This window comes from Salvelinus fontinalis, chromosome 12 (genome assembly GCF_029448725.1).
Source record: "Salvelinus fontinalis isolate EN_2023a chromosome 12, ASM2944872v1, whole genome shotgun sequence".
Classification (NCBI taxonomy): domain Eukaryota; kingdom Metazoa; phylum Chordata; class Actinopteri; order Salmoniformes; family Salmonidae; genus Salvelinus; species Salvelinus fontinalis.
The window spans coordinates 24,902,863-24,929,993 of NC_074676.1; the positions used below are offsets into that span (position 1 = coordinate 24,902,863).

Genomic DNA, 27,131 nt, shown 5'->3' on the forward strand with positions numbered 1-27,131 from the left:
CCTGAGTAAGAACCAAGCATGCTTAGGTCGTCATCATCTACCTCATGAAATAAATCCCCAAGTATCTCTGAACACATGACATATCAGTGTTTTGCAATAAGTCTTTCACCAACACAGTGTCCCACCTAGATGTGAGTCTCTACTCACTGCTGTCAACATGTTAAGAGGTTGTGTTTTTGACATGACCTTTCTTGGTCAACTATGGTAGTGTATAATGATCTGTTTTCTCTTGGTATTTCGATTTTAAATATTTTTTTCAAATTTGGAGAACATTGATTTGTTCTCAGAGCAAAATAGCGTTCTCTTGTTGAATACATGTCTGAAGGCTGGTTTAGGAAAATGTGATGTGCACTTGCACCTATTTGTAGGCCTGCTATAAATAGGGTCCTGCTGGCACCACAAGCATGTGTATGATTGACAATTGCAGTCAGAGCTTTGCCTCTGGGACTCTGAAAAGCCTATCAATGGTAAGTTCACAAATTCATCAACTTTTGTTTCAACCAAGAAGTGTTTGAGTTCAATGTTAACCTCTGAATTCTAAAATAATGTCTAAGGGTTCAGTTTGACTCCTAATAACCATTGTAGAGCCTGATAACGGTTCACATTTATACCTTTTTCATTGCAACTGCTTAGCTTGGTCAAAGGAAAGCAGTTGCCACTGTCTGAATTACTTTGGAGTTTTGATAATTGTTGCATTGCTTGAGAAAGATGCATACAGGTAATATTTTCTTCAAGGATCTATTCGAATGAGTGAATGGTTTCCCAGACTAACCTAGACCAACATTTAACAGTATTCACAGCTGTTTTCTCCTTTCGTTTCCAGCTACTCTTACACCGGTAAGACACTGCAACTTGAACCTGGGGCTTTGATCCATGACAAGCTGAGCATTTTTTACTCAAGGAGCAGTCTGCTGTAGTAGACACATTTCCTTTATATTTGTGGGAATATCTGTTGCGTGGACAATGACTTCCAGAAGACCAATGACCCGTTCTTACTCTGGTAACGGGAGGTCCGGCGGAAGCTACAATGAGGAGGAGGTCAGCTCTTCGAATGGCCGCTTGGAGAGCAGCAACTACCTCTCCAATGTCAGGCCTGAAAACAGGTAGATCACCTCTTCTTACTTGTTTCAGTGTGACGCTTGGCGTTTCAGTGCGACTTTGTCCACCACACACATTCATTAGATATTTCGGCCATCTCAACATATCTGTGGATTGTTTCCTGAAGTCCAAAATGCTACATGGCAAGTAATAACCAAGTAACAGTATTTCAGCATTCTTAAGAAAAGCACAAATCTTAGAATACCAGTAAGAATCTCTTTTGTAGCCTACTTTATAAATACAACTGAGTCCCGTGTAAGAGAATCTAAGACACAAAACCACCAATATGTCTGATGAGCTGCCTTTATTTGCCTTCTCTCTGAATAGCTACTCAAGGTATTCTCAATCCAGGTCATCGAGGTAATGCATACTTTTACAACACCTATTCCAACTAACATCTTAACCACACATCCCGGTTTACCCCCAAGAGTGAAAGAGCAAATCTACACCGGTTTTTAACAATGCTGTAAGTGAACCTGTTATATTGACTTTGATGTTATTGAACATTGACGTTGATATACAATTTCATTGATATGACATTGTTGAAAATATAACTTTGTAAGTACTTTTACCATGTCACTTTTTCAACTGCTGAGAAATGTTTAATGTTTGAGAGAGCAATCTCCCTTCACAATCAGTAATGATAAGTAACTGCCTTCTTCCCCTGCCTGGAATAAACAATGTACAGAATAAAGGTTGGCTAAAAGATCCCTGAAATATTGGTCTTCTCATTGGAAAGTACTTTAGCACATGCCCTGAAGAACAGACACTCAAGCTAAAGCACCCTTTCTCTCTCCAGGAGTACATTGTTCGGTGTGATGGCTCAGCTGACTGAGGACACCCAGCCTGTATTTGAGACCACCGTTAAATCCAAGGCTGTGTCAGAGAACTGTAATGTGAAGTTGACATGTGTGGTTACAGGTACGCCTACCTCCTTCAGAGTTGTGTATGTGTGTTGGAATGCATTAGATAGTTGTGAGTTGAGGATTTGGTATTAAGTATTAGTCACTCCGTGGTTAGTTTGAAAATAAAAGCGGAGAAACAAACCAACTTCTAAACAGCGATGCAAAAATGAAGTAAGAATGGCGATAAATTATGAGAAACGATTACTTTTGCTCTTCTTGCAGAAGACAATGCAAAGAGACAAGTTACTTCAAAATGGTTATGACTGCTCACGAATGCTTATCCACCCCAAACCCCCTGACCAACGAGTTCAATGCTTCCTTCAATACTCCCCACTTGGCAAACAGTTCGACCACATCATTAAAAAACAATGACCCAGCACTGATCCACAACTGGAAAAGACATTTAAAGAACCCCCAAGGGTAGTTTTCAGAAGCACCCCCAACATCAGTCAAATGGTGGTGAGGTCTGATCTTCCACCGATGCGGCGTAGCACCTTCCTAGACAAAATGTGCCAAACAATAATTACAGATGCGGCCGTGTAACTTTACGAACAAATGCAAAAGTTCAATCACCCTATCACGGGCAAGGCCATTAAGATTGCAGGCATCATTACGTGTTCCACAAAAAATATGGTATACCTGATCAAGTTTATTTGTAGTCTATACTATGTAGGATAAAATTAAACTAGCTCTGAAAACAAGGATTGCAGAACACAGGAGTAATATCAGGACTCTTCATCAGAGAAACGCCTATTGCTGCGCATTTCATGGAAGCTCGTCACAACATCAGCTCTCTGAGATACATTGGTATTGAACATGTTAAGCCTCCTAGGAGGGGGAGATACTGATAATCTATTACAGAGAAGAGAATTGTATTGGATTCACCGTTTGTCCACCATGTTTCCTAAAGGTCTGAACTAGAGGTCGGCCGATTAATCGGAATTAATCGGAATTCAAGTTTTCACAACAATTGGAAATCGGTATTTTTGTACACCAATTGTGGACGATTTTATTTATTATAATTAATTTTTTTTACACCTTGATTTAACTAGGCAAGTCAGTTAAGAACACATTCTTATTTTCAATGATGGCCTAGAAACGGTGAGTTAACTGCCTTGTTCAGGGGCAGAATGACACATTTTTACCTGGTCAGCTCGGGGATTCGTTTTTGCAACCTTCTGGTTCCTTGTCCAACGCTCTAAGCACCTGCCTTACATTGTGCTCCACGAGGAGCCTACGTGGCAGGCTGACTACCTGTTACGTGAGGGCAGCAAGAAGCCAAGGTAAGTTGCTAGCTAGCATTAAACTTATCTTATAAAAAACAATCAATCTTAACATAATCACTAGCTAACTACACATGGTTGATGATATATTCCTATAATAACCTTAACTTTAAACTTCTTACCTGGGAATATTGAAGACTCATGTTAAAAGGAACCACCAGCTTTCATATGTTCTCGTTCTAAGCAAGGAACTTAAACGTTAGCTTTTTTACATGGCACATATTGCACTTTTACTTTCTTCTCCAACGCTTTGTTTTTGCATTATTTAAACCAAATTGAACATGTTTCATTATTTATTTGAGACTAAATTGATTTGATTGATGTATTATATTGAGTTAAAATAAAAGTGTTCATTCGGTATTGTTGTAATTGTCATTATTACAAATAAATAAATACATTTTTAAAAATCGGACGATTAATCGGTATCGGCTTTTTTGGGGCCTCCAATAATCGGTATAAGCGTTGAAAAATCATAATCGGTCGACCTCTAGTCTGAACCAAGAGTTTGATATCAGACCATTTCTTACAGGAATATGTCACGTTGATTAGTCCTGCCATCCAGGTCTCCACTTGGTACACATATATATGATTTTTTGTAACTACTACATGTGCCCATCTCATTGATATTATTAGAGGTACACAAGTTGTTTTTGAAATACACTATATATACACAAGTATGTGGACACCCCTGCAAATTAGTGGATTCGGCTATTTCAGCCACACCTGTTGCTGACAGATGTATAAAATCAAGAACACAGCCATGCAGTCTCCATAGACAAACATTGGCAATAGAATGGCCTTACTGAAGAGCTCAGTGACTTTCAACGTGGCACCGTCATAGGATGCCACCTTTCCAACAAGTCAGTTCGTCAAACTTTAGCCCTGCTAGAGCTGCTCCAGTCAACTCTAAGTGCTGTTAATGTGAAGTGGAAACATCTAGAAACAACAACAGCTCAGCCACGAAGTGGTATGCCACACAAGCTCAAAGATGGAACCACTGAGTGCTGAAGCGCATAAAAATAATTCTGTCCTCGGTTGCAACACTCACTACTAAGTTCCGAACTGCCTCTGGAAGCAACGTCAGCACAAGAACTGTTCGTCGGGAGCTTCATGAAATGGGTTTCCATGGCCGAGCAGCCGCACACAAGCCTAAGATTATCATTCGCAATGCCAAGCGTCGGCTGGAGGTGTAAAGCTCGCCTCCATTGGACTCTGGAGCAGTGGAAATTCGTTCTCTGGAGTGATGAATCACCCTTCACCATCTGGCAGTCCAACGGACAAATCTGGGTTTGGTGGACGCCAGGAGAACGCTACCTGCCCCAATGCATAGTGCCAACTGTAAAGTTTGTTGGAGGAGGAATAATGGTCTGGGGCTGTTTTTCATGGTTCGGGCTAGGCCCCTTAGTTCCAGTGGAGGGAAATCTTAACACTACAGCATACAATGACATTCTAGACGATTCTGTGCTTCCAACTTTTTGGCAACAGTTTGGGGAAGGCCCTTTCCTGTTTCAGCATTACAATGCCCCCGTGCACAAAGAGGGGTCCATACAGAAATGGTTTGTCGAGATTGGTGTGGAAGAACTTGACTGGCCTCCACAGAGCCCTGACCTCAACCCCATCGAACACCTTTGGGATGAATTGGAACGCCGACTGCAAGCCAGGCCTAATCGCCCAACATCATGGCCCGACCTCACTAATGCTCTTGTGGCTGAATGAAAGCAAGTCCCCACAGCAATGTTCCAACATCTAATGGAAAGCCTTCCAGAAGACTGGAGGCTGTTATAGCAGCAAAGGGGGGACCAACTCCATATTAATGCCCATGATTTTGGAATGATATGTTCGACAAGCAGATGTCCACATACTTTTGGTCCTGTAGTGTGGGTCGCTATAGTTATAACTATGGCCACCACGCGTCCTGCGCGTAATGGTCATATGGACGGGTCTTACAATGTAATCTCTTTTTTTACTGTTGCCTAGGCTTTAACTTGGACACATTTGTATGTATAGAATCCAATATGACCATATGTACCTCTGTGAATAATTATGATTGACTATGCGCAAAAGTGAATTTAATTGTTTCCTCACCCACCATTGCATGTGCGTAATGGTCATGTGAGGTGAAATGTGTATATTTTGGGATGTGAGCACTCTACAAGTGTAGTCAATAAAGCAGTAAATTGGGAGCATAAACAGTGTGCAGGCCTTCCTGTTCTTTACAATTATTCTAAAGCGTATTCAATAACGTGAAAAGAAAAAAAGCAGTTAAAAAATAAAGGCAGCTGAGACTAAATGATGCAATGGCATAATGTTGGCGCAGAGAATCAAGACAAAAATAGGTTTGAAAATCTAAGCAGGTTTTGCTGTTGCCTTCCCTCTGGCACTTGGGTTGGCTGCTTTTCAACCACCGCAGTAAAACTTGTGGCCTTGCATACTGCTGTGATGCAACAGTCTGAAACATGCCTTTGTTCTTGATACAATTTCCTTTCAAAACGTAGATTTGTTTTATGATTAGTGGCTACTGTATGTAAATCTCAAGGGTAACTTGTAAATTAAAAAATGAGGTTAATGAGGGCATACTCTTAATGAGAGATATCTTATCAAATATAGATGTATTTTAGGTTTAAACCAAGTCATTATATTATACTGTATGTCTGTGATGTACCATCTCCATGTGATGTCCATAGGTAACCCAGCCCCAGAACTGACGTGGTACCGAGACGACATGGAGTTGGACCGATACTGCGGTCTTCCAAAATATAAAATTGTCTGCAATGGAAAAACTCACATACTCCACATTTACAAGTAAGTAAGACAGAGAAAACCATATACCATTTACACCAGATAATTCAACAATTACAATTTGCGTTTTATATTTGAATTTGTGCTCAATGATCCCTGCACAGTTCCCTAAATTATTTGAACCTCTCTTTTTGCAGCTGCACAGTGGATGATGCAGCCATCTATCAGGCTTCAGCCAGGAACAGCAAAGGCATTGTCTCCTGCTCTGGGGTTCTGGAGGTAGGCACCATGAGCGAGTACAAGATCCACCAGAGGTTCTTTGCCAAGCTGAAACAGAAGGCAGAGAACAAGAAGAGGGAGTTGGAGGAGAGCAGGAAAAGGGGCAAGGAGAACGTCCAGAAAGAGCCTCGGGAACAGCAGCCTCTCCGAAGCAGCCCGATCCCCTCTCAGAGGAAGCGCCGGGCCTCAAGCGTCCCCTCCTATCCATCAGATGGGGAGGAGATCACAGTCAGCCAGGGGGCAGAGGCTGTGGAGCAGCTAGCTCCTGCTGTTGAAGAACCTAATGGGGTCAGTGCTAAAGTCAGTGAACTGGCTCCAGTAAAACCTACAGAGAATGGGGGCAAAATTCCCAACAGAGAAACCAGAGAAGCCAAAAAGAAAATAAAGATCTCAAATGGTGTAGATTCTGGTGTTGTCAGCAGTAGTCATACAGGACCGGGCAGTAGTCATACAGGACCGGGCAGTAATCATACAGGACCGGGCACCGGAGAAAATTCATATGATGGAGGGATAAGTTTGTCTCAATTTCTGGCAGATACTCTTCATTCACAGACTGCTGAAGAAAAGATCCCTGCACAAGTGGAGGAAACATTGCCAGCGGAGATAATGGATACTACTGCTGCTGATCCTGAAACAGATGTGAGAGAGGAGAAGGGGAGAGAGAGGGAGGACAGAAAGGGGACGGACAGAGAGAGGATTCTTGGAGAACAGGAAAGAGAAAAAATGAGAGGGGGAGAACTGTCAATTGAGAGAGAAAAAGAAAGAGCAAGAGAGGCAGAACAGCTGCATAGGACAACAGCACATAGCAACACAGCCTCAGAAGTCAAAATGGAGGCTAAGGCGCATGCCCACAAGGAGGGAGATCATCACGATCACCACCACATGCAGGAAACTCTTTCCAATGTGCTCCACTCAGTCAAATACTTTTTCTTTGGTAAGAGCAAGAAGGATCATGCTTCTCATGATCATCATGTGAAAGGTCAGGAGAGCGAGAGAGGTCATCCATTAGCCCCAACACAGCCATACCCTAGCCTTCCCCATCCACATCCACAAGAGCAAGATGTTGTTGATAAAAAACCCACAGAGGAGACAGTACCCATGGAGGTAGATGGGCCACAGAAAGCCCCAATAACGCTGTTACCACATGAGCAGCCAGATTCATTGGAGCGGTTGAACCCAGATGAACACAAGCGTGGAATTACTTTTTCACACCCAGAAGAACCCCCTTCAGCTTCCAAAAGAGCACCAGAGAGTGTGCCTCATTCACTGGAGCATGTTGAGCAGAGGGCCATGGATGTATGTCTGGAGGTGATCAGCAACACTACGGAGACAGTGCCCATGTCTGGCCCTCCAGCCCTCAGTGAGGTAAGTTGTGCCTTGTTGCGTCTAAGATTACATTGACCGCTCAGTCGCACACTGCAGTAGGGAGCCACTTAAAGGCTATTTATAGATTGTACATTTGTGCAACAAGACTTGAGTCTAACCACTCCAGGTCAACAGATAAAATGGTACATATGATTAAGCCACAGCAAATAGCTAGAGCAAGTCCAAAGAACATGCTGAATGCAGATGAATCATAACAGAGACTATTAGTTTGTTTGTTGTGTGTTCGTAGCCACTGTACTGTCTAAAACAGACAGAACACACTAACCCATTAAAGAAACTAATCAGCAACATGGGGGCAAGTGTGTCAGCCAGGCTCTGTCAGACTATCTAGACTCTTGAGAGTGTGGGTTTCAGTGCATCAGTATCACTCGAGAGCAACACCTCAAGCAATGTAGTGGGGGAAACAGTGAATCTGCCCAACTTGTATAAAAGAATGAGACCATTTGGGGCGGTCTGGTGTTGACTAATACAAATAATTCTCAGGGAGATTGGATAAACTGAAAAAAAATGTATTTACAAAAACTCCTAGGAATTGAAATGAAAAACATTCTGTAATTCTCTGTGCACTGTTTTCATTGTGCTTTGATGGTAATGACAAAACTCTACATCTATCTCAATGTCAAACTCTTAGGGTTGTATTAGCACCCATTTGCATGTACTGAAGACATTAAGATAGGCGTACCCTACCATTATGTTGTGACCATGAAATAGCATTATATTTTAACAATTAGCTCTGCTGGATAATATAATCATCTGTCCACAATATTAAAGCTGATCTACCCTCACAAAAAGTTTAAATAAAATACTAAGTCAAAAGTTTGGACACACCTACTCATTCAAGGGTTTTTCTTTATTTTTACTATTTTCTACAAAGTAGAATAATAGGGAAGACGTCAAACTATGTAATAACTGAAAAAGTGTTAAAAAAAATCAAAATATATTTCATATTTGAGATTCATCAAAGTAGCCATCCTTTGCCTTAATGACAGCTTTGCACACTCTTGGCATTCTCTCAACCAGCTTCATGAGGTAGTCACCTGGAATGCTTTTCCAACAGTCTTGAAGGAGTTCCCACATATGCTGAGCACTTGTTGGCTGCTTTTCCTTCACTCTGTGGTCCAACTAGGGCTGTTGCGGTCACCATTTTACCGCCACACCGGCGGTTACAAGTCATGAAGGCAGTCAAATTCCACATTACCGTTTGTCACGGTAATTAGGCTTCTCCAAGCTCTGATGCTACCAAACTTGCTAACTGCCTGGCACTCAGCAATCTATTGTCCCTCTAATCACTCTGACATCAATGCAAATGTATTTGAAAATCTAATCAAACACTTCATGAGAGCCCATGAGCTCATGTTGCGCAACATTTCTATAGGCTATGCAATTGCGCAAGAAAACAGAGTGATGGCCACGAATAAAAAGACGAGGATCCCATCAGCTTTCTATAGGCTAGGACTGCTATATTTATTTGTCGAACATTCCTTATATTAAGCACATTGCTCACATTTACAACAGGAGTATAGCCTACTTGGCTGGCATGAAAATTAAAATGTATTTTTTTTTTAAATTAACCACAGGGAAAAGCATAGATGCTATTTAAGTACATAGATGACATGCATTTATTCCCGCTGCCCCTGTTTCGAGACAGGTGCATGATAATGGTACATTCTAAATCAAAACAAATGTCACACATATATTATTTAGTATATGTAAAGACAAGATTAAATCAAGGATAGTCTGATGGGTGACAATATTAGCCTACCACTTGTGAATGATATTATCACTTGTGAATGATGCCCAGCATAAGAAAGAATGTCTTTTTTTTTTTCGAATTTTTTGAATCATAGTCGCACACCTCATGTAGCCTATCCCATAGGCCTATATGTTTTAGTAAGGTTTATATCACAACTAAAGTGGCCAAATAACTTCTTAAAATTAAGCAAATGAATCCACTTTACAAGGGGTGTAGAGTCTAACTAGCATATATAAGCAGTGCGTAGGTTTAAAAGTTTGGGGAAGATATTTTTCACCATAAAATGTACCTTTATAAAAGCATTTCATGCATAATTGCATTTGCGGTCACTTTTGATAAGGGTGTTTTCCGCTAATGGACCATTGGCGCTTATAGCCTACTGCCATGTGCGCATTGCAGCGCTTAAAATGTGAAGAAATAGCCTAATAGTTTATCAACATTTTAAGCTAAACATTCTGATATGTTGTGTCAGCCACATTGCATAAAAATGTTTGATGCTAGTGGTTGTATTAATTTGGGACCTATCGCATCCCACAAGTGTCTCAGACGATGTTCGAAATATTTATTTCTTGTACAGAATAGAATTGGTCGACTTTTGTACTATGGGGGATAGTAGATTGACATAGTCTAGTGCTTTTGCTGTTCATTAGGCTTACTCTTGTTGGCTGACGAAAAGTCAATGTGGACAGTTCTTCCAATATCTTCAATATGCACCTCGTAATTGGATAAGGACACGTGCAGGTGCGTCCGCGAGCTTCGGATTGTGCAGAACACTAAGGGAGAAGGGCACTACGCAGCACTCCGGGCCAAAAAGGCATGCATTTCTTTAGGGTGCATTATGGCCACAAAGGGGATGCCGCCGTGAAATTCAAGGCATTATCAAGTTGTCAAATCGTGAATGAGAGACTATTGGAGTGTGTACAGACTGCACAATAAGAAAGCAGAGCTCATGCCTTTCAAGTGACTCTTTTCAAATCATCATTAGAGTCTCATCATGCAGTCTTACAATGTATTAAAAATCAAAACATATAGCTCAACGTTTGTAGAACAACTAAAGTTGTAAGTGCGTGCCGACACCGAGATGACCTGCTTTATGGAAGAGAAGGAACCGGACACATCTGCTGACCCCTGTCATTGTGGCGAGATAACCACTAAAGTTTTTTACATCATCAATAATGTGGAATCATGCAGCCCATATATGTTTTTATTTCATAAGACATTCTAAGGTTTGTATCATTCACAACTGAAGTTGCCAAATAACTCAAAATCAAGCATATTTTCAAATGATTCAAATGATCACAATTTAAGCTGAATACAGAATAACAGCTCCATGCACGCACTAGCAAGGAAAAATATTCTTTCAATTTTATTCAGTGAAGTTCAATTATATTCTTACTATAAAATCATATAATATAAAATAATGGCACTTCTTCATATTATAATGTTTCATAGAAAAGACCTGCCTAAAATTAATAATGGATTTATTGTGATGGTGTACAGGCAATTAAATGGATTTATTACACTTTAGACTTTTAAAATGTAGATGTTTCAAAGGCACGCATCAGCAGCTTGCATGTGTGGAACTCCTTTATGTTAATTAATGGGCAATTACCATGAGACCGACGGTAATTGACAATCATCAGCTGATGAAATTTCGTGACTGCCACAGCCCTAGGTCCAATTCATCCCAAACCCTCTCAATTGGGGTCGGGTGATTGTGGAGGGCAGGTCATCTGGTGCAGCACTCAATCACTCTCCTTCTTGGTCAAATAGCCCTTACAAAGCCTGGAGGTGTGTTTTGGGTCATTGTCCTGTTGAAAAACAAATAACAGTTCCACTAAGCGCAAACCAGATTGGATGGTGTATCGCTGCAGAATGCTGTGGTAGCCATGCTGGTTAAGTGTGCCTTGAATTCTAAATAAATCACTGACAGTGTCACCAGCAACGCACCCCCACACCATCACACCTCCTCCTCCATGCTACACGGTGGGAACCACACATGCAGAGATCATCCGTTCACCTACTCTGCGTCTCACAAAGACACGGCGGTTGGAACCAAAAATTTGGACTCATCAGAACAAAGGATAGATTTTCACCGGTTTAATGTCCACTGCTCGTGTTTCTTGGCCCAAGCAAGTCTCTTCTTCTTATTGCTGTCCTTTAGTAGGGATTTCTTTGCAGCAATTCAACCATGAAGGCTTGATTCATGCAGTCTCCTCTGAAAAGTTGATGTTGAGATGTGTTGGTTACTTGAACTCTGTAAAGCATTTATTTGGGCTGCAATCTGAGGTGTAGTTAATTGCCAATTTGGCTCAAATGCATTAAGAAGGAAAGAAATTCCACAAATTAACTTTTAACAAGGCACACCTGTTAATTGAAATGCATTCCAGGTGACTACCTCATGGAGCTGGTTGAGAGAATGCAAGAGTGTGCAAAGCTGTCATCAAGGCAAAGGATGGCTACTTTGAAGAACCTCAAATATAAAATATATTTAGTTTTTTTTAACACTTTTTTGGTTACTACTGGATTCCATATGTGTTGATTTCTTCACTTTTATTCTACAATGTAGAAAATAGTAAACAAAGAAAAACCATTGAATGAGTAGGTGTGTTCAAAATTTTGACTGGTACTGTATATATAATCGTTGTTTGATTATAGTCCTGCCCACAACTTACTGACGTTGTTCAATGTAATGTTATACCGTACACAACGCAACTATATGACACATCAAAGATTAACTTCACTGGCAAACTGATATGGTTCTGTTTAATGGCTTTACTTCCTTTCCTGTTGAAATGCAATCTGACAGATTGTCTCAGTAATGTAACTAGAATCAACATCTCTCTCAATGCCAGTGTGACACATGATGACACTAATTCTATTAGTCCCCTACGGTGCTAATTCCAATTAACCTCGAAGTCTGCTGCCTATTGTGTTTATATTGGATTAGAACATTAGAACATGCAGTAAGGGGAGCTGCTCTCCACTCTTCACACAAACAATGGTTTTGTGGATATGTTTCTCCATAATGTGGAACTGCAACTCCCCTTTCCTGTTGTGGCCAGTTAATGTTAGAAGTTGCGGCAAATCAATTGGAGGAACTCATAACAATTGAGAGAACTTTGTTTGTGCACAAGAGTGAAAATTCTGTTAAAGAGGCCTTGTTCGGGCTAGAGTAACATTTTTTAGACTGAACGTGACACCAGTTCCTCTTCATTAAACACAACTCGAACTCTCCTGTTCTAACATGTCATGGAACTGTACGTGTCTGTTTGACGTCACATAAGAAAATGAATGACCTGAGAAAAAACCCAGGGGAAGTTGCAGATAGATTCCTCAAAATGATAAACGTTATTATTCACATATTTATACTACATACTGCTCTTCAAACAATCCTGTAATCCAGTAAAAATATTGCATTAGAATAAAACATTTATGCGTCTGATTGTTTTAATTAACATGGAAATTGCTTTTGCCACAGGCAATGTTACTTTTTAATGGCTCCATTTTTCAAAACAGAAGAAATGTTGATAAAAATATAATTAGACTTTTATGTTAAAGTCACGTGTTGTCCCTAATTCCCCAAAGACAATTAAATTTTCTAAGCATGTGCTCAGCAACGGCAAATTACTTTGAGCATTAGTCACTTGAGGTGGGATGATATTCCCTTGTCAACAGATAGGCACTCATTCATTCAGCTCACTGTGTAAACACACCTGTTAAAGGACTGGGGAAATCCCCAACTTCAACACAACAGGTCCATTTTCAGCATCCTTTAACCTACTGTACCTGGCAAGAAAACATCTGAATTATCCCAACACATGGTCCCCCTTTAAATACATTACTGCAAAATAGAAAAGCATGAAATAAAATAAACGATAGAATGGTTTAATTTATTGCTTCATTAATTGTATCATCAGATCAAATGATTATTTCCCTTATTAGACTGCCATATGTAATACAGTAGCAGTATTTGGGTTACAGGTTTTTTCTTTGTGTGGAAAAAATGAGGAACCGTTTACCTTATCTGGTGCAGATAAAGCTGTCCGTTTTTAAACACTTGACATTTTCCAACACTTGGTTTCAATTAACCTTGAGCCTGTTCGATATGGGTAAGGGAGAGTTCATGAAAACTGACAGGTCGCAAACATTGTTTTTAAATTGTCCGTGGTCACACAAACATTATGTACACATTTACCGATTTAACATATTCACAAAGGTTATACAGTTCACGTATGTTGAAAACTGGGTGACACTTTATTTGGATATTCCCATATACTGTATTTTATCTTCAGATGGTCATACTATCAACAAACTATCTGTTGATAAGAATCTGCTTGCTAAGAATCTGCTTGCTAAGGTTACAGTAAGGGTGTTAAGGTTGTCAATGTCGTTCTCCTCCTCAGACGAGGAGGAGCATGGATCGGACCAAGATGCGGATTGGTAATTGTACATGTTTAATGTAAATAACAAGAAAACACTACAAAATACAAAACAACAAACGTGACTAACCTCAAACAGTCCTGTGTGGCCCAAACACTGACACAGGAAACAAACACCCACAAAACACCAGTGAAACCCTGGCTGCCTTAGTATGACTCTCAATCAGAGACAAACGATACACACCTGTCTCTAATTGAGAATCATACCAGGCCGAACACAAAACCCCACATATTCTGGAAACATTGACTAACCCACCCAACTCACGCCCTGACCAACTAAAACAAATACATAACAAAGGAAAACAGGTCAGGAACGTGACAAAGGGTTAGGTTTAGACTAAGTGTTATGGTAAGTGTTAAGGTTAGGGTTAGGGATAGGGATAGTAGATAGTTGAAATGTTGTTGACAGTTATTGAATATCTATGGAACATCTACAAACCATCTATCCAAATAAAGTGTTACCAAACTCTGATATGGATTTTTAAATATTCTGGAATTATATTATATCTCTGGTCATTCTTTAAAACTGATTTATTATGGAAAACAACTTTCCTCAGTCTAAAAGAAGCACTGAGTGTTCAATAGTCAAAGGTGAACATACTGGCCTTGGTCATGTGGTTGGCCATAACAAATAGTTTGTCAATGATTTAAAAACCCTTTTCGTTGCAGGTAATCATTATTGGTTTGTGATACTTCTCCAAAGCTAAGTGTCGATAAAGATTCATTATCACAAGATAATATGATTATATCGGCTACCACTAAGGTAAATCCTAACATAGTAGTTATCATGGTGTTGTTATTAATTATGGTGTTGTTCAGGGCTTTCCAAATACCATGTGAGTGTTGATATTATGTGGTACTAAACAGCTGTGTTTGTTTTTGCCTCAAGGCTGCTGAGGATCAGACCCAGGCAGACTCAGTCCCCCACATGGTTGTCTCAGCCCCACATGAGATAAACATCCAAGTGTTTTCATCCGGGACTGATCAGGTGACAAGACTAAATGATAAAACTGAAGATTTACACAAACAGGGTATATCTGACTCTACACAGAACCCAGACCCCAGCAGTGGAGCAGGTCCCCACATGTCAAACCTAACTAGTATGGATGACAGTGGGAGTGCTCCTAACAATAATGTCCCACCCACAGTCAGCCAGTGCCTCATCGAAAGTGAAAAAGAGAAGGAAATGCATGTGGATGAGAAGGGCATTGAAAGTGTCTATAAGAATCAAGGAGAGAAAGGTGATGTCAAAGCAGAGAATCAACCATGTCCCTTTTTAAATGTGAGTGAAGGGATATTTTATATCAAAACACTTGCTGTAGAAGAGAGAATTGAAACATGCCATTTTAAAACACAAGAGCAGCAGACTCTTACTTTGGATGATAAAGTTAATACACACGATTCTAAATCCCAAGACAAGTATATTGATACTTTGCAAGAGAATGTAGAGAGAATTTCTTCAAAAGCACACATAGAATGCATCCCGGTTTTAGAGGAGAGTAAAGAGAAAATACATAACAAGGAGGAGGAGATACATTTTAAAAGATTGGAGGAATCTTCTCCCACTTTGCTGCAAAAGAGTTTAAAGAATAGAGATCTAAAAATAACAGATGAATACCCTCCTGTGGCAGTGGAGAGCATAGAGGACCATGATCTCAACACAAAAAGGAAATCTACCTTAGCTTTAGAGAAAAGCATTGAAAGTGCCTTAAAAGTGGAATGTACTCCTGCTTTGGAGAAAAGTTTATTTGACTGTCCATTTGGCAAACAGAATGTGAGATTACAGAGAAATGAGGTGCGAACCCTCACTATGGAGAGACGGGTTGAAATGGAAGAAATTGTGACTGAGATAAAGGTAGAAATGCTGGGTGAATCTAAGAGCCACTTAGAGACACAGCCTGTGAGAGGCTCTGCCATTGTGCCCGCTGAGCAACCAGTGGCAGCATCAGTTACCAGTCGAAAGGCTAATGCCACTCATCTGGGTGGACATTCTGGAAATGTAAAAGAGATTAGAATTGTAGATTCTGCTCTTAAAATCCCAGAAATCAAAATTATTGTGACAGAACAACAGGCAAAAGAAGAGCCAATGATTATACCAAATATAGAGATTACGGACCCAGAAGTCAAAGAGCCTACACAGCCATTAATACCTATTACACCCAATGAACCTACATCAGAGTCAGCCATTTTCCAAAAGGATGATGCAAACGAAGTTTTAGACATAATGATCACAGAAAAAAGTGCAGCTGTTACCCCAGTGATAATTGATGTGACACCCACTCAAGAAAGTAAGCAGAATAATATTATCATCGAACCAATGGAGAAAGTGCAGGAAGTTACACCAGTTGAAGAGGCAAAAACGCCTACGGCAGAGCAACCAACTAATAGTGAGTGCCTCACAAAGATGGATACTAAGTTAATTCCTAAAATAAATGTTTCATATTCTGATGATAGTGAACTAGACCATGAGCATCCACAAGTTAAGCCCCTCGTCTTAGATACAGGAACACCAGAGGAATTACCCAAAGTGCCTCTGTTTGTGGTCCCTCCTATTTCTGTAATCTGTGAGGATAGCCCTTTTGAAAGCGAAGAGCTTCTTAAAAATGAGAGTAAAGAATCAGAATCCTTGGCGGCTATGCTCAGGGGGGTCAAGAGTGATTTAGAAAATTCTTCTACCCCTGAGTCTGACAAACCCCATAGTATTCCACAAAAACAGACTATAGAAACAAAGGAACATAGCGTGATAGACAACATCCCCTCTGTGTCATATAAACCTGTAATGCCAACAGAAGAAACAACAATCCAAAAAGCTGAGGACATCAGTATTACTGAAACTGATAAAGTAAAACCACTCAAAGAGTCAAGGATAGAGTCTTACATCATTGGTGATGAACCAAGAGAAAGAACCCCTATTGAGAGGCTTGCTGTCAAACCCCCAACACCCCCCAGGAGTCCCAGTACTCTTCGCAGGTTTATGTCCAGGACTCCCCCTGCCATTACTGTGGATGACCCTGCTAACAGTGAGAAGGCAGGATTGGAGCAGAGTGGTGGAGACACCCCAACGTCCTCCCTGTCTTGTGAGAGCAGCCCCAAGCTGAAAAGAAGGGACAGTCTGACCCTCATCCGCTCTGCCACGCCTGAGGAGCTGGCGTCTGGAGCTCGCCGCAAGATCTTCATCCCCAGGGAGGGAGAAGGGGTAGTGGTGGCGCTGGGTGTGGGTGGTAGCCCACTGGACACCCAGGTCAAGGAGGCGGCTCCATACTTGTCGCCCAGTCAGGCTCGCAGGGCAGCGTTCCTGCAGGCCCCAGCAGGCTCACAGACCCCACCGCTGGAGAGACGCTCCCCTCTGCTGAGCCGTAGGAAGGCAACTCTGGAGGTGCCTAAAGTTGTGGAGACCAACACAGAGGAGCCAGAGAGCCCAAAGACTGAGGTCAAACCTCCTGAGAAGGAGAAGCTGAACCCCTTCAAAGGTAAAACAATAAAATAGGAAATCCAATATTGTTTCTATGTCCATCTCTTGGTGTTGGTGTCTCATATCAGGAGGAGCTGATCAGGAAGCTGCCACTGAATGAAGTAGAAACGTTAGAGGAAATCATGTACAGTATATCTTTACCTTGGTGTCCCCCCACCCAGCTCCTCAGGTTATCCGTAAAATCAGGGGAGAGCCCTTCCCAGATGCCTCAGGACACTTGAAACTCTGGTGCCAGTTCTTCAACGTGCTCAGTGACTCCTCCATCAAGTGGTACAGGGACGAGGAAGAGATAGTTGAGGTGAAAAGAAGGTAAATCTCCCATCCCAGAGTTTACAGTAACTGCTTGCAATACAATCTAGCGGTGACATGGCATTTATATTCACTCTGATCAACGCCATCATGCAGTTACAGTATTAGACACCTGCCCTCTGAAAGCAGTTGCTTTGTACAATATTACTGTAAGCATTCATTAATAGCCCCATTGATTGGTTCATCTGGGCCCTGTGCTATATTTGAAGGACTAATGTTCTGAAGATGAACAGCCTTTAATTTTAGCAGCGGGTTTATCACACAGCCATGTCATTCTCTCATTCTCACTCTGGGAGGTGTCCAGTTTATGTGACGAGGGAGCCCACAGCTCTGATCCTGACTGACACAGGGAGGTGAAGCTTTGGCCAGACACTATTTCGCTATTCACCAGGGGGCTTTAAAGTATAAATCTGTGCTATTGGCTGCTAGGTCAGCAAAATCTCCCCTCATGCAAGCATGGCACGCAGCACTACTGTCTGTCTCAGTCTCACAGTGACCTCTTGTGGAGGTGAATACATTATTGAATATGCTGTGAGCGTGTGTCTTGTGTCACGTCAACCTTTTTATCTTCTTTAATTTCCCAGTGGAGGAGATGAGAGCCAAGTAGCACTGGCCATCGTCCAGACATCCAGTCAAGATTGTGGGGTGTACGGCTGCACAATCAAGAACGAATTTGGGACTGATTCAACTGACTTCCTTCTCAGCGTAGACTGTAAATTATGTTAACCTAATGGCATATTTCAAATCCCACAACATTACTTCAACCATGTATTCCATGAGTTACTAATTGTGTTTGTTTTTTTCTGCAGTACTTTCAGAGTACTTCCTGCGTGAGGATTTAGAAGGTAAGCCTCATAGGCTCTGAGGAGGTTTATACAATATTATAAACTGGGTGGTTCGAGCCCTGCATGCTGACTGGCTGATAGCCGTGGTATATCAGACTGTATACCACAGGTATGACAAAACATTTATTTTTACTGCTCTAACTATGTTGGTAACCAGTTTATAATAGCAATAAGGCACCTCGGGGGTTTGTGATATATGGTCAATATACCACGGCTAAGGGCTGTGTCCAGGCACTCTGCGTTGCGTCGTGAAAAGAACAGCCCTTAGCCGTGGTACATTGGCCATATACCACACCTCCTCAGGCCTTATTGCTTAAATAACTTAAACTCACTGTATTGTTGATTACCTTATTGCTATGATATAACACAATGTTACTGCTCCTGCGGAGAGTTTCTGACATTCATATTGCATCCTTTACAGTTGGAGAAGAGATAGAAATGACTCCAATGCTATTCACCAAAGGCCTAGCAGACCCGGGATACTGGGGTGAGAAGTTCTTTGGGCGCATCATGACACAAGAGGCCCACCTGGGAGAGGGCTGTGCACACAAGGCCTGCAGGGTGAAGGTCATCTATGGCCTGGACCCTGTGTTTGAATCCGGAACCAACTGCATCATCAAAGTACAAAACCCCATCGCCTATGGGACCAATGAGGACAGCAACCTTGCAGAGAGAAACATGGAAATGACTAAGCAGGTGAGTCTTACTGTACATCACATCACGAGGACAGCCCTCCTGTAGTGTTTTGTATTGCTCTGACTTGGTATTGTAGCTTAGGAAGTCATCTGTACTGGGTCATATTCAGTAGGCACCAAACAGAAGGAAATGGACTGAAACAGGGAGGGACGGGACTACCTGAACTTGTCCAATAAGAAACGTTAATTACCGTTTTCTGTTGCAAAATATTTTCTATGGTATGCCCTAATGAATATGACCCTGGTGACCACTGGTTGGATGACAGAATAACAGCATTCAGGTACAGATTTAAGAAACTTAAAAGAGTCCAGTGTGCAAACCAATGCATAATTGGCTTTGACTAGTTTAACATTGAATTGGAGATTGTAGAGAAAAAGCATATGAGAAAACAAATGTGACACAAATGCAATGCATCTTTGCATTTTGTCTCACCAGGAGTGCAAAATCCAAAACACAGTTCGGGAGTATTGCAAAATCTTTGCTGCTGAGGCGAGGGTGATTGAAAACTTTGGCTTTTCACTGGAGTAAGTAATACGCTGCTCAAAAAAATAAAGGGAACACTTAAACAACACAATGTAACTCCAAGTCAATCACACTTCTGTGAAATCAAACTGTCCACTTAGGAAGCAACACTGATTGACAATAAATGTCACATGCTGTTGTGCAAATGGAATAGACAAAAGGTGGAAATTATAGGCAATTAGCAAGACACCCCCAAAAAAGGAGTGATTCTGCAGGTGGTGACCACAGACCACTTCTCAGTTCCTATGCTTCCTGGCTGATGTTTTGGTCACTTTTGAATGCTGGCGGTGCTCTCACTCTAGTGGTAGCATGAGACGGAGTCTACAACCCACACAAGTGGCTCAGGTAGTGCAGTTCATCCAGGATGGCACATCAATGCGAGCTGTGGCAAAAAGGTTTGCTGTGTCTGTCAGCGTAGTGTCCAGAGCATGGAGGCGCTACCAGGAGACAGGCCAGTACATCAGGAGACGTGGAGGAGGCCGTAGGAGGGCAACAACCCAGCAGCAGGACCGCTACCTCCGCCTTTGTGCAAGGAGGTGCACAGCCAGAGCCCTGCAAAATGACCTCCAGCAGGCCACAAATGTGCATGTGTCAGCATATGGTCTCACAAGGGGTCTGACGATCTCATCTCGGTACCTATTGGCAGTCAGGCAACCTCTGGCGAGCACATGGAGGGCTGTGCGGCCCCACAAAGAAATGCCACCCCACACCATGACTGACCCATCGCCAAACCGGTCATGCTGGAGGATGTTGCAGGCAGCAGAACGTTCTCCACGGCGTCTCCAGACTCTGTCACGTCTGTCACATGTGCTCATGTGCTCAGTGTGAACCTGCTTTCATCTGTGAAGAGCCAGTGGCGAATTTGCCAATCTTGGTGTTCTCTGGCAAATGCCAAACGTCCTGCACGGTGTTGGGCTGTAAGCACAACCCCCACCTGTGGACGTCGGGCCCTCATACCACCCTCATGGAGTCTGTTTCTGACCGTTTGAGCAGACACATGCACATTTGTGGCCTGCTAGAGGTCATTTTGCAGGGCGCTGGCAGTGCACCTCCTTGCACAAAGGCGGAGGTAGCGGTCCTGCTGCTGGGTTGTTGCCCTCCTACGGCCTCCTCCACGTCCCCTGATGTACTGGCCTGTCTCCTGGTAGCGCCTCCATGCTCTGGACACTACGCTGACAGACACAGCAAACCTTTTTGCCACAGCTCACATTGATGTGCCATCCTGGATGAACTGCACTACCTGAGCCACTTGTGTGGGTTGTAGACTCCATCTCATGCTACCACTAGAGTGAGAGCACCGCCAGCATTCAAAAGTGACCAAAACATCAGCCAGGAAGTATAGGAACTGAGAAGTGGTCTGTGGTCACCACCTGCAGAATCACTCCTTTTTTGGGGGTGTCTTGCTAATTGCCTATAATTTCCACCTTTTGTCTATTCCATTTGCACAACAGCATGTGAAATTTATTGTCAATCAGTGTTGCTTCCTAAGTGGACAGTTTGATTTCACAGAAGTGTGATTCACTTGGAATTACATTGTGTTGTTTAAGTGTTCCCTTTATTTTTTTGAGCAGTGTATAATGACTGCAATTCAAATTTTGATTATTATCAATGATCATTATCAATACACTTATCAATGATCATTATCAATACACAATTGTATGAGTAAATCAATGACAAAAAACGACAGAGTATGGTTATGTCATTCATTTCCTTTGTTTTTCTGCATGCTTACACAGAGTGAGCCCTCTTTATCTGATGTACCGCCCTGCCAACTCGGTCCCATATGCCACTGTGGAGGCTGACCTGAAGGACATCTTCCTCAAGTACTGTATGATGGATTCCAAAGACAGGCTCATCACCAGAGCCACCTCAGAGGTGGAAATGAAATGCTGCTCCTTCCAGCATTGGATCCACCAATGGACAAACGGCAACTTACTGGTCACTGGGCTGGAGGGTAAGAAAGACTAGCAGACAAGGTCATTCTCAAAAGAAAAAGAAGAACAAAAGGCAGTTCAAATAAAATGATCCGTGTTATTTGTTTATTTCAGGTGTTGGACCAAAGATCACTAAAGTTAGAATCGTCACAAAATTGAAGGGGTTTGTATATCATTATATATTTAGGTTGTCATATGGAAATACACATTAAGGCTCAGTGTTGGGGAAGCTACTCTGAAAATATAGTTTACCAAGCTAACGATTACTTCACACTGGAAGAAGTTAAGCTACATTACAGCTACCCTTAAGAGAAATCGAGTTTACTTAACTATAGTTACTTTGAAAAAGTAGTTCACTACTTTTTTTATTTTATTATCATATCTGAAATGTCAAACTACAAATTACAAGAACAGATAACTCTGGGGTCATAAGTTAACATAATGTGTAATTTAGCCTATTAAACATTTCAAGTGAGTATTAAGCAGGTCTGATGCTGAAAAAGAAAGGAAATGATTGCTTACTTTACCCATATTTTCTTATCTTTTTGCAAAAATAAGGTAGTGTGTATTTCCAGTAGTTAGCTACACCGCTACATGGAAAAAAGGTAATTAACTAGAGAAAACACTACCTAGATATGAATTCAGTAAAACTACCACCAAGCTACGGCAAAATGTCATTAAATTACAGTTGATCTACATGTAGTTCACTACTCCCCATCTCTGTTGCTGCTATTATTTAAAGTAGGCATATATGTGTGCTAATGTTTTACCAGTTGGTCCACATCATCTTATCCAACTCTAAGGAAATTACTTCTGCATTGCAGGTATCAAGGCCTTACAGAGGATGGTTCTCCTAAGGTGTTTGAGCAGTTCCTGACCCAGCATCAGTGTAACTACTACTGTGGGCTTCTCAGCCTGAGAACCCTGAAGCCCATGGACACCCTGCAGCAGCCCCCTAAAATCAAAGTCTCCCGAAGCCCCCTGCTCGGCAGGAAGTTGGGCTCGTCCAGCCCTCAGCTCAACAGGAAGTTGCGCTCATCCAGCCCCCAGCTACAGAGAAAAGGACTGAACAGCCCCTTGACAACCAGAAAGCCAACCTCCAGCCCAAAGGTGCCAAGAAAGACTGGGGAGACAGAAAACAAGTCCACAGCCAAACCCAATGCCGATGACAGACTCAAAGTTGTGGTATGAGGTAAAAAATGACAAAAGGGAATATATATCAAAACAGCTTCCCTTTTCTTTCACGCAAACATTCAACTTTGTTTTCCTGTCACCTATTACTGTATTTAGTTTGGTTGAAGCTAAGATGACCAGCATGGCCTTGAACAAAATGCAGCAGACTTTGTACCTGAAAAGTCCTCATCCAAGAGAAAAACAGGGAGATTAGTTCAAATCTAGGGAATAGGTCAATGACTGACCCTGTTGGATGGTTATGTAACAATACTGTGAATTTCTCAATCACAATCAGTAGAAAGATACTCCCCCTTCTCCAGCTTACTGTTGAACTGCTGAACTGGTTAATTGAGTGGAGGTACAGTACTTTTAAGGTCTCTTCAACTTCCAGCACTACGGAAATGAGACACAGTGATTCACCTGAACCCAGTGCTCTGTCCTCTGCAAAGGAGAAGAGACTTATGAAGTGGTTGAAACAATGGTGCTGGATGAAAAGCGGTGGCTGTAAGCAGCAATCTAATAGCTTGATGCAGATGCAAGGGGATTGGAGTGCACCAACTGCCTTGTACATTTGTGATGTACTGTATATGTCTTGGACATACAGTGCATTCAGAAAGTATTCAGACCCCTTGACTTTTTCCACATTTTGTTAAGTTACAGCCTTATTCTAAAATTGATAAAATCATTTTTTTCTCTCATCAATCTACACACAATACCAAATAATGACTAAGGGAAAAGAGGTTTTCAGAATTTTTGCAAATGTATTAAAAATAAGACAGAAATACCTTATTTACATATGTGTTCAGACCCTTTGGTATGAGACTCGAAATTGCCTCCTGTTTCCATTGATCATCCTTGAGATATTTCTACAACTTGATTGGAGTCCACCTGTGGTAAATTCAATTGATTGGACATTTGGAAAGGCACACACCTGTCTATATAAGGTCCCACAGTTGACAGTGCATGTCAAAGCAAAAACCAAGCCATGAGGTAGAAGGAATTGTTCGTAGAACTCCGAGACAGGATTGTGTCGAGGCACAGATCTGGGGAAGGGTACCAAAAAATGTCTGCAGCATTGAGGGTCCCCAAGAACACAGTGGCACCCTTCATTTTGAAATGGAAGAAGTTTGGAACCACCAAGACTCTTCCTAGAGCTGGCCGCCTGGTCAAACTGAGCAATCGGGGGAGAATAGCCTTGGTCAGGGAGGTGACCAAGAACCTGATGGTCACTCTGACAGAGCTCCAGAGTTCCTCTGTAGAGAAGGAAGAACCTTCCACAAGGACAACCATCTCTGCTGCACATCACCAATCAGGCCTTTATGGTAGAGTGGCCAGACAGAAGCCACTCCTCAGTAGAAGGCACATGACTGCCTGCTTGGAGTTTGCCAAAAGGCACCTAAAGGACTCTCAGACCATGAGAAACAAGAAACATGATAGCTTTTTGGCCTAAATTCCAAGCATCAAGTCAGGAGGAACCTGGCACCATTCCTACAGTGAAGCATGGTGGTGGCATCTTCGGGACAAGTCTTTGAATGTCCTTGAGTGGCCCAGCCAGAGCCTGGACTTGAACCCGATAAAACATCTCTGGAGAGACCTGAAAATAGCTGTGCAGCAACGCTCCCCATCCAACCTAACAGAGCTTGAGAGGATCTGCAGAGAAGAATGAGAGAAACTCACCAAATACAGGTGTGCCAAGCTTGTAGCGTCATACCCAAGAAGACTCGAGGCTGTAATCGCTGCCAAAGGTGCTTCAACAAAGTACTAAGTAAAGGGTCTGAATACTTGTGATATTTCAGTATTTTTGCAAAAATGTCTAAAAAACTGTTTTACTTTTTCATTATGGGGTATTGTGTGCAGATTGATGAGGGAGAAAAAAACAATTTAATCAATTTTAGAATAAGGCTGTAATGTAACAAAATGTGGAAAAAGTCTAGGGGTCTGAATACTTCCCAAATGCACTGTAGAAATAGTTTTTGTTGGTCAGTAATTGGATCTTGTTAATGTTAGTGGAATAGCATGTTCCAAGATGTTCTATTATGGCAGTATTGTGTCCTAAAACTATGCAATGCAGTCTTCCAAATACTGAGCAAAGACAATATTACTCTTGCCTCTTTACTGGGAATTTGTTTTTGTGCACTTTTTTTGCAAATGTTTTCTTGCCTTTTGAAAATTGCCAGGTTTCTGTAGTTCAGTTCATTTTTGTTGAACTTTATTAACCCCATAATCTGTTAATTAGAAAATAATATGTTCACAGCTTAAATCTGAACAGTACAGTACACCGATCCCCTTACCCTGGTTCCTCAAAGGATTGGCACTTGTCGTGATATGTAACTGACAAAGCTTTGAGTGATAAACAGTGGGAAGGGGCTTACAGAAATAAACACTAACTTTGTTAGTGCCATTTACACACATGGGTCAACTTACAAAGTGAAAGACATGGCTATATAACATGAGAACCATGTAAAAACTGGGTTGGACCTGGCCCATGGTCAGAGTAAAGCAGTAGCTCACCTGGTAGCTTATCTTTATGACTGAAATTGATATGCATTCACATCATTCACACTTCTGGTGTTTACTTATTCATGAACTGTAGATGATCGTGTCAAAAATACTGTAAGAAAATTGTTGTCTGATGTGACATGAGCAAACTGTTAAATGTCTAATAGCGTGATATTGTCACTAGTTTGTAGTGTATGTACTGTAGTGAGGGAGGGAGGGAGGGAGGGAGGAAGGGAGGAAGGAAGGAAGGAAGAGAGGTTTTTTGTGTACTTGTTGGCAGAGTGCTACTGAAAATAATGTCCATGACACTATAATATTTGGTATGTAATGTGGTGCCAACGGATTTTGTAAAATAAAAGTGTACATACCATTCTTGTCAAACGTTCATACTCATATTTTTACGTACTGTATTTACAGATTTACTCAATATAATAATCTACTCTTATAATTTACAATCAATATACATTTCAGTATTTCTTTACATTTATTTTCATGATATCTGTCTTCTGACACTTTGAATGAAAGGGTGAATCTTAAGAAATAAATATTTATCATTAAAAAAATAACATGTCAAAGGGCTGGTTTAATCTGTACATGCTTTATCTTAATTTTGTAATCTCGGGACAGAGTTTACTCTATATTACTTACAGTATAAATATATACAATAAAATGTGAATAAAGGTTATGAAAAATATATACATACAATGAATAAGTTAATCTACTCACTGGTAATCAACATAAGATTTACAGGATGACCTAGTTACAATCGGTGTTATCAAAGAGGTCACAGCATTTGGTGAAGTACAAAGTGGCATTGGTCACCGTGCTCCAGGAGCCATCAAATGATATGGTCCCATTGTTCACAGTGCAGCAACAAAACATTAGGTTAGATTTGTAGAATGATCTGTAGAGAAACATGTTATATCCTGATATCTACCAGCTCTTAAACCGTTTTTACTGTTGTAAATGTTCAAACCTACCTTCCAAAGAGATCAGTAAAGCAGGTTTTTAGGTCTATATGTGTGGTGTTGAAAAAGGAGGTCCCAAAAACATTCAAAAGGTCAAGAGGAGGTGGAACATAGAGAATAACTGGAGAGGTCACAATGAACAATGAAAAACAAAGCAAGCATGGTCCACTTCAAACAAATCGAAAAAGAAATGTGTGATATATTACACCAAGGAGAGTCAGATGATGCGTTAACTGTGATATCAAGAATCATTTTGAAGTGAAAATAAGCACTTACCTGCAATACAGGCATTAATCAGAGATACATAGGTACCTATGAACAGGCCTCTCAACACTAAAGAAGAGATATTGCTACTTCTGGATGGGCAAATGGAGGCTATAAACAACACAAGATATAGAAATGGGTTAAGTACAGTGCATTCGAGAAGTATTCAATGCCCTTGACTTTTTACACATTTTGCTACATTACAGCCTTATTCTAAAATGGATTAAATGAATTGTATTCTTTATAAATCTGCACACAATACCCAATAATGACAAACCAAAAACAGGTTTCTAGAAATACTTATCTAAATACCTTATTTATATAAGTGTTCAGACCCTTTGCTATGAGAATCGAAATTGAGCTCAGGTCCATTCTGTTTCCATTGATCCTCCTTGAGATGTTCCTACAACTTGATTGGAGTGCACCTGTGGTAAATTCAATTGATTGGACATTTGGAAAGGCACACACCTGTCTATATAAGGTCCCACAGTTGACAGTGCATGTCAGAGCAAAAACCAAGCCATGAGGTAGAAGGAATTGTCCGTAGAACTCCGAGACAGGATT

At 41.3% G+C, this 27,131-nt stretch overlaps 1 protein-coding gene across 1 annotated transcript; it reads left to right on the forward strand.

The window, feature by feature from the left end:
* Positions 1–832: 832 nt before the first annotated feature.
* LOC129867045 (uncharacterized) lies at positions 833–25,551 on the forward strand. Its single transcript, XM_055940156.1, has 14 exons — positions 833–1,103; positions 1,426–1,458; positions 1,898–2,019; positions 5,971–6,088; positions 6,223–7,669; positions 14,775–17,355; positions 17,519–17,666; positions 18,251–18,378; positions 18,476–18,511; positions 18,933–19,207; positions 19,643–19,731; positions 21,466–21,683; positions 21,778–21,826; positions 22,488–25,551. Exons 1-14 carry the CDS (start codon positions 964–966, stop codon positions 22,852–22,854), a joined length of 5,751 nt encoding a protein of 1,916 aa, XP_055796131.1. The 5' UTR covers positions 833–963; the 3' UTR covers positions 22,855–25,551.
* The last annotated feature ends 1,580 nt before the right edge of the window (positions 25,552–27,131 follow it).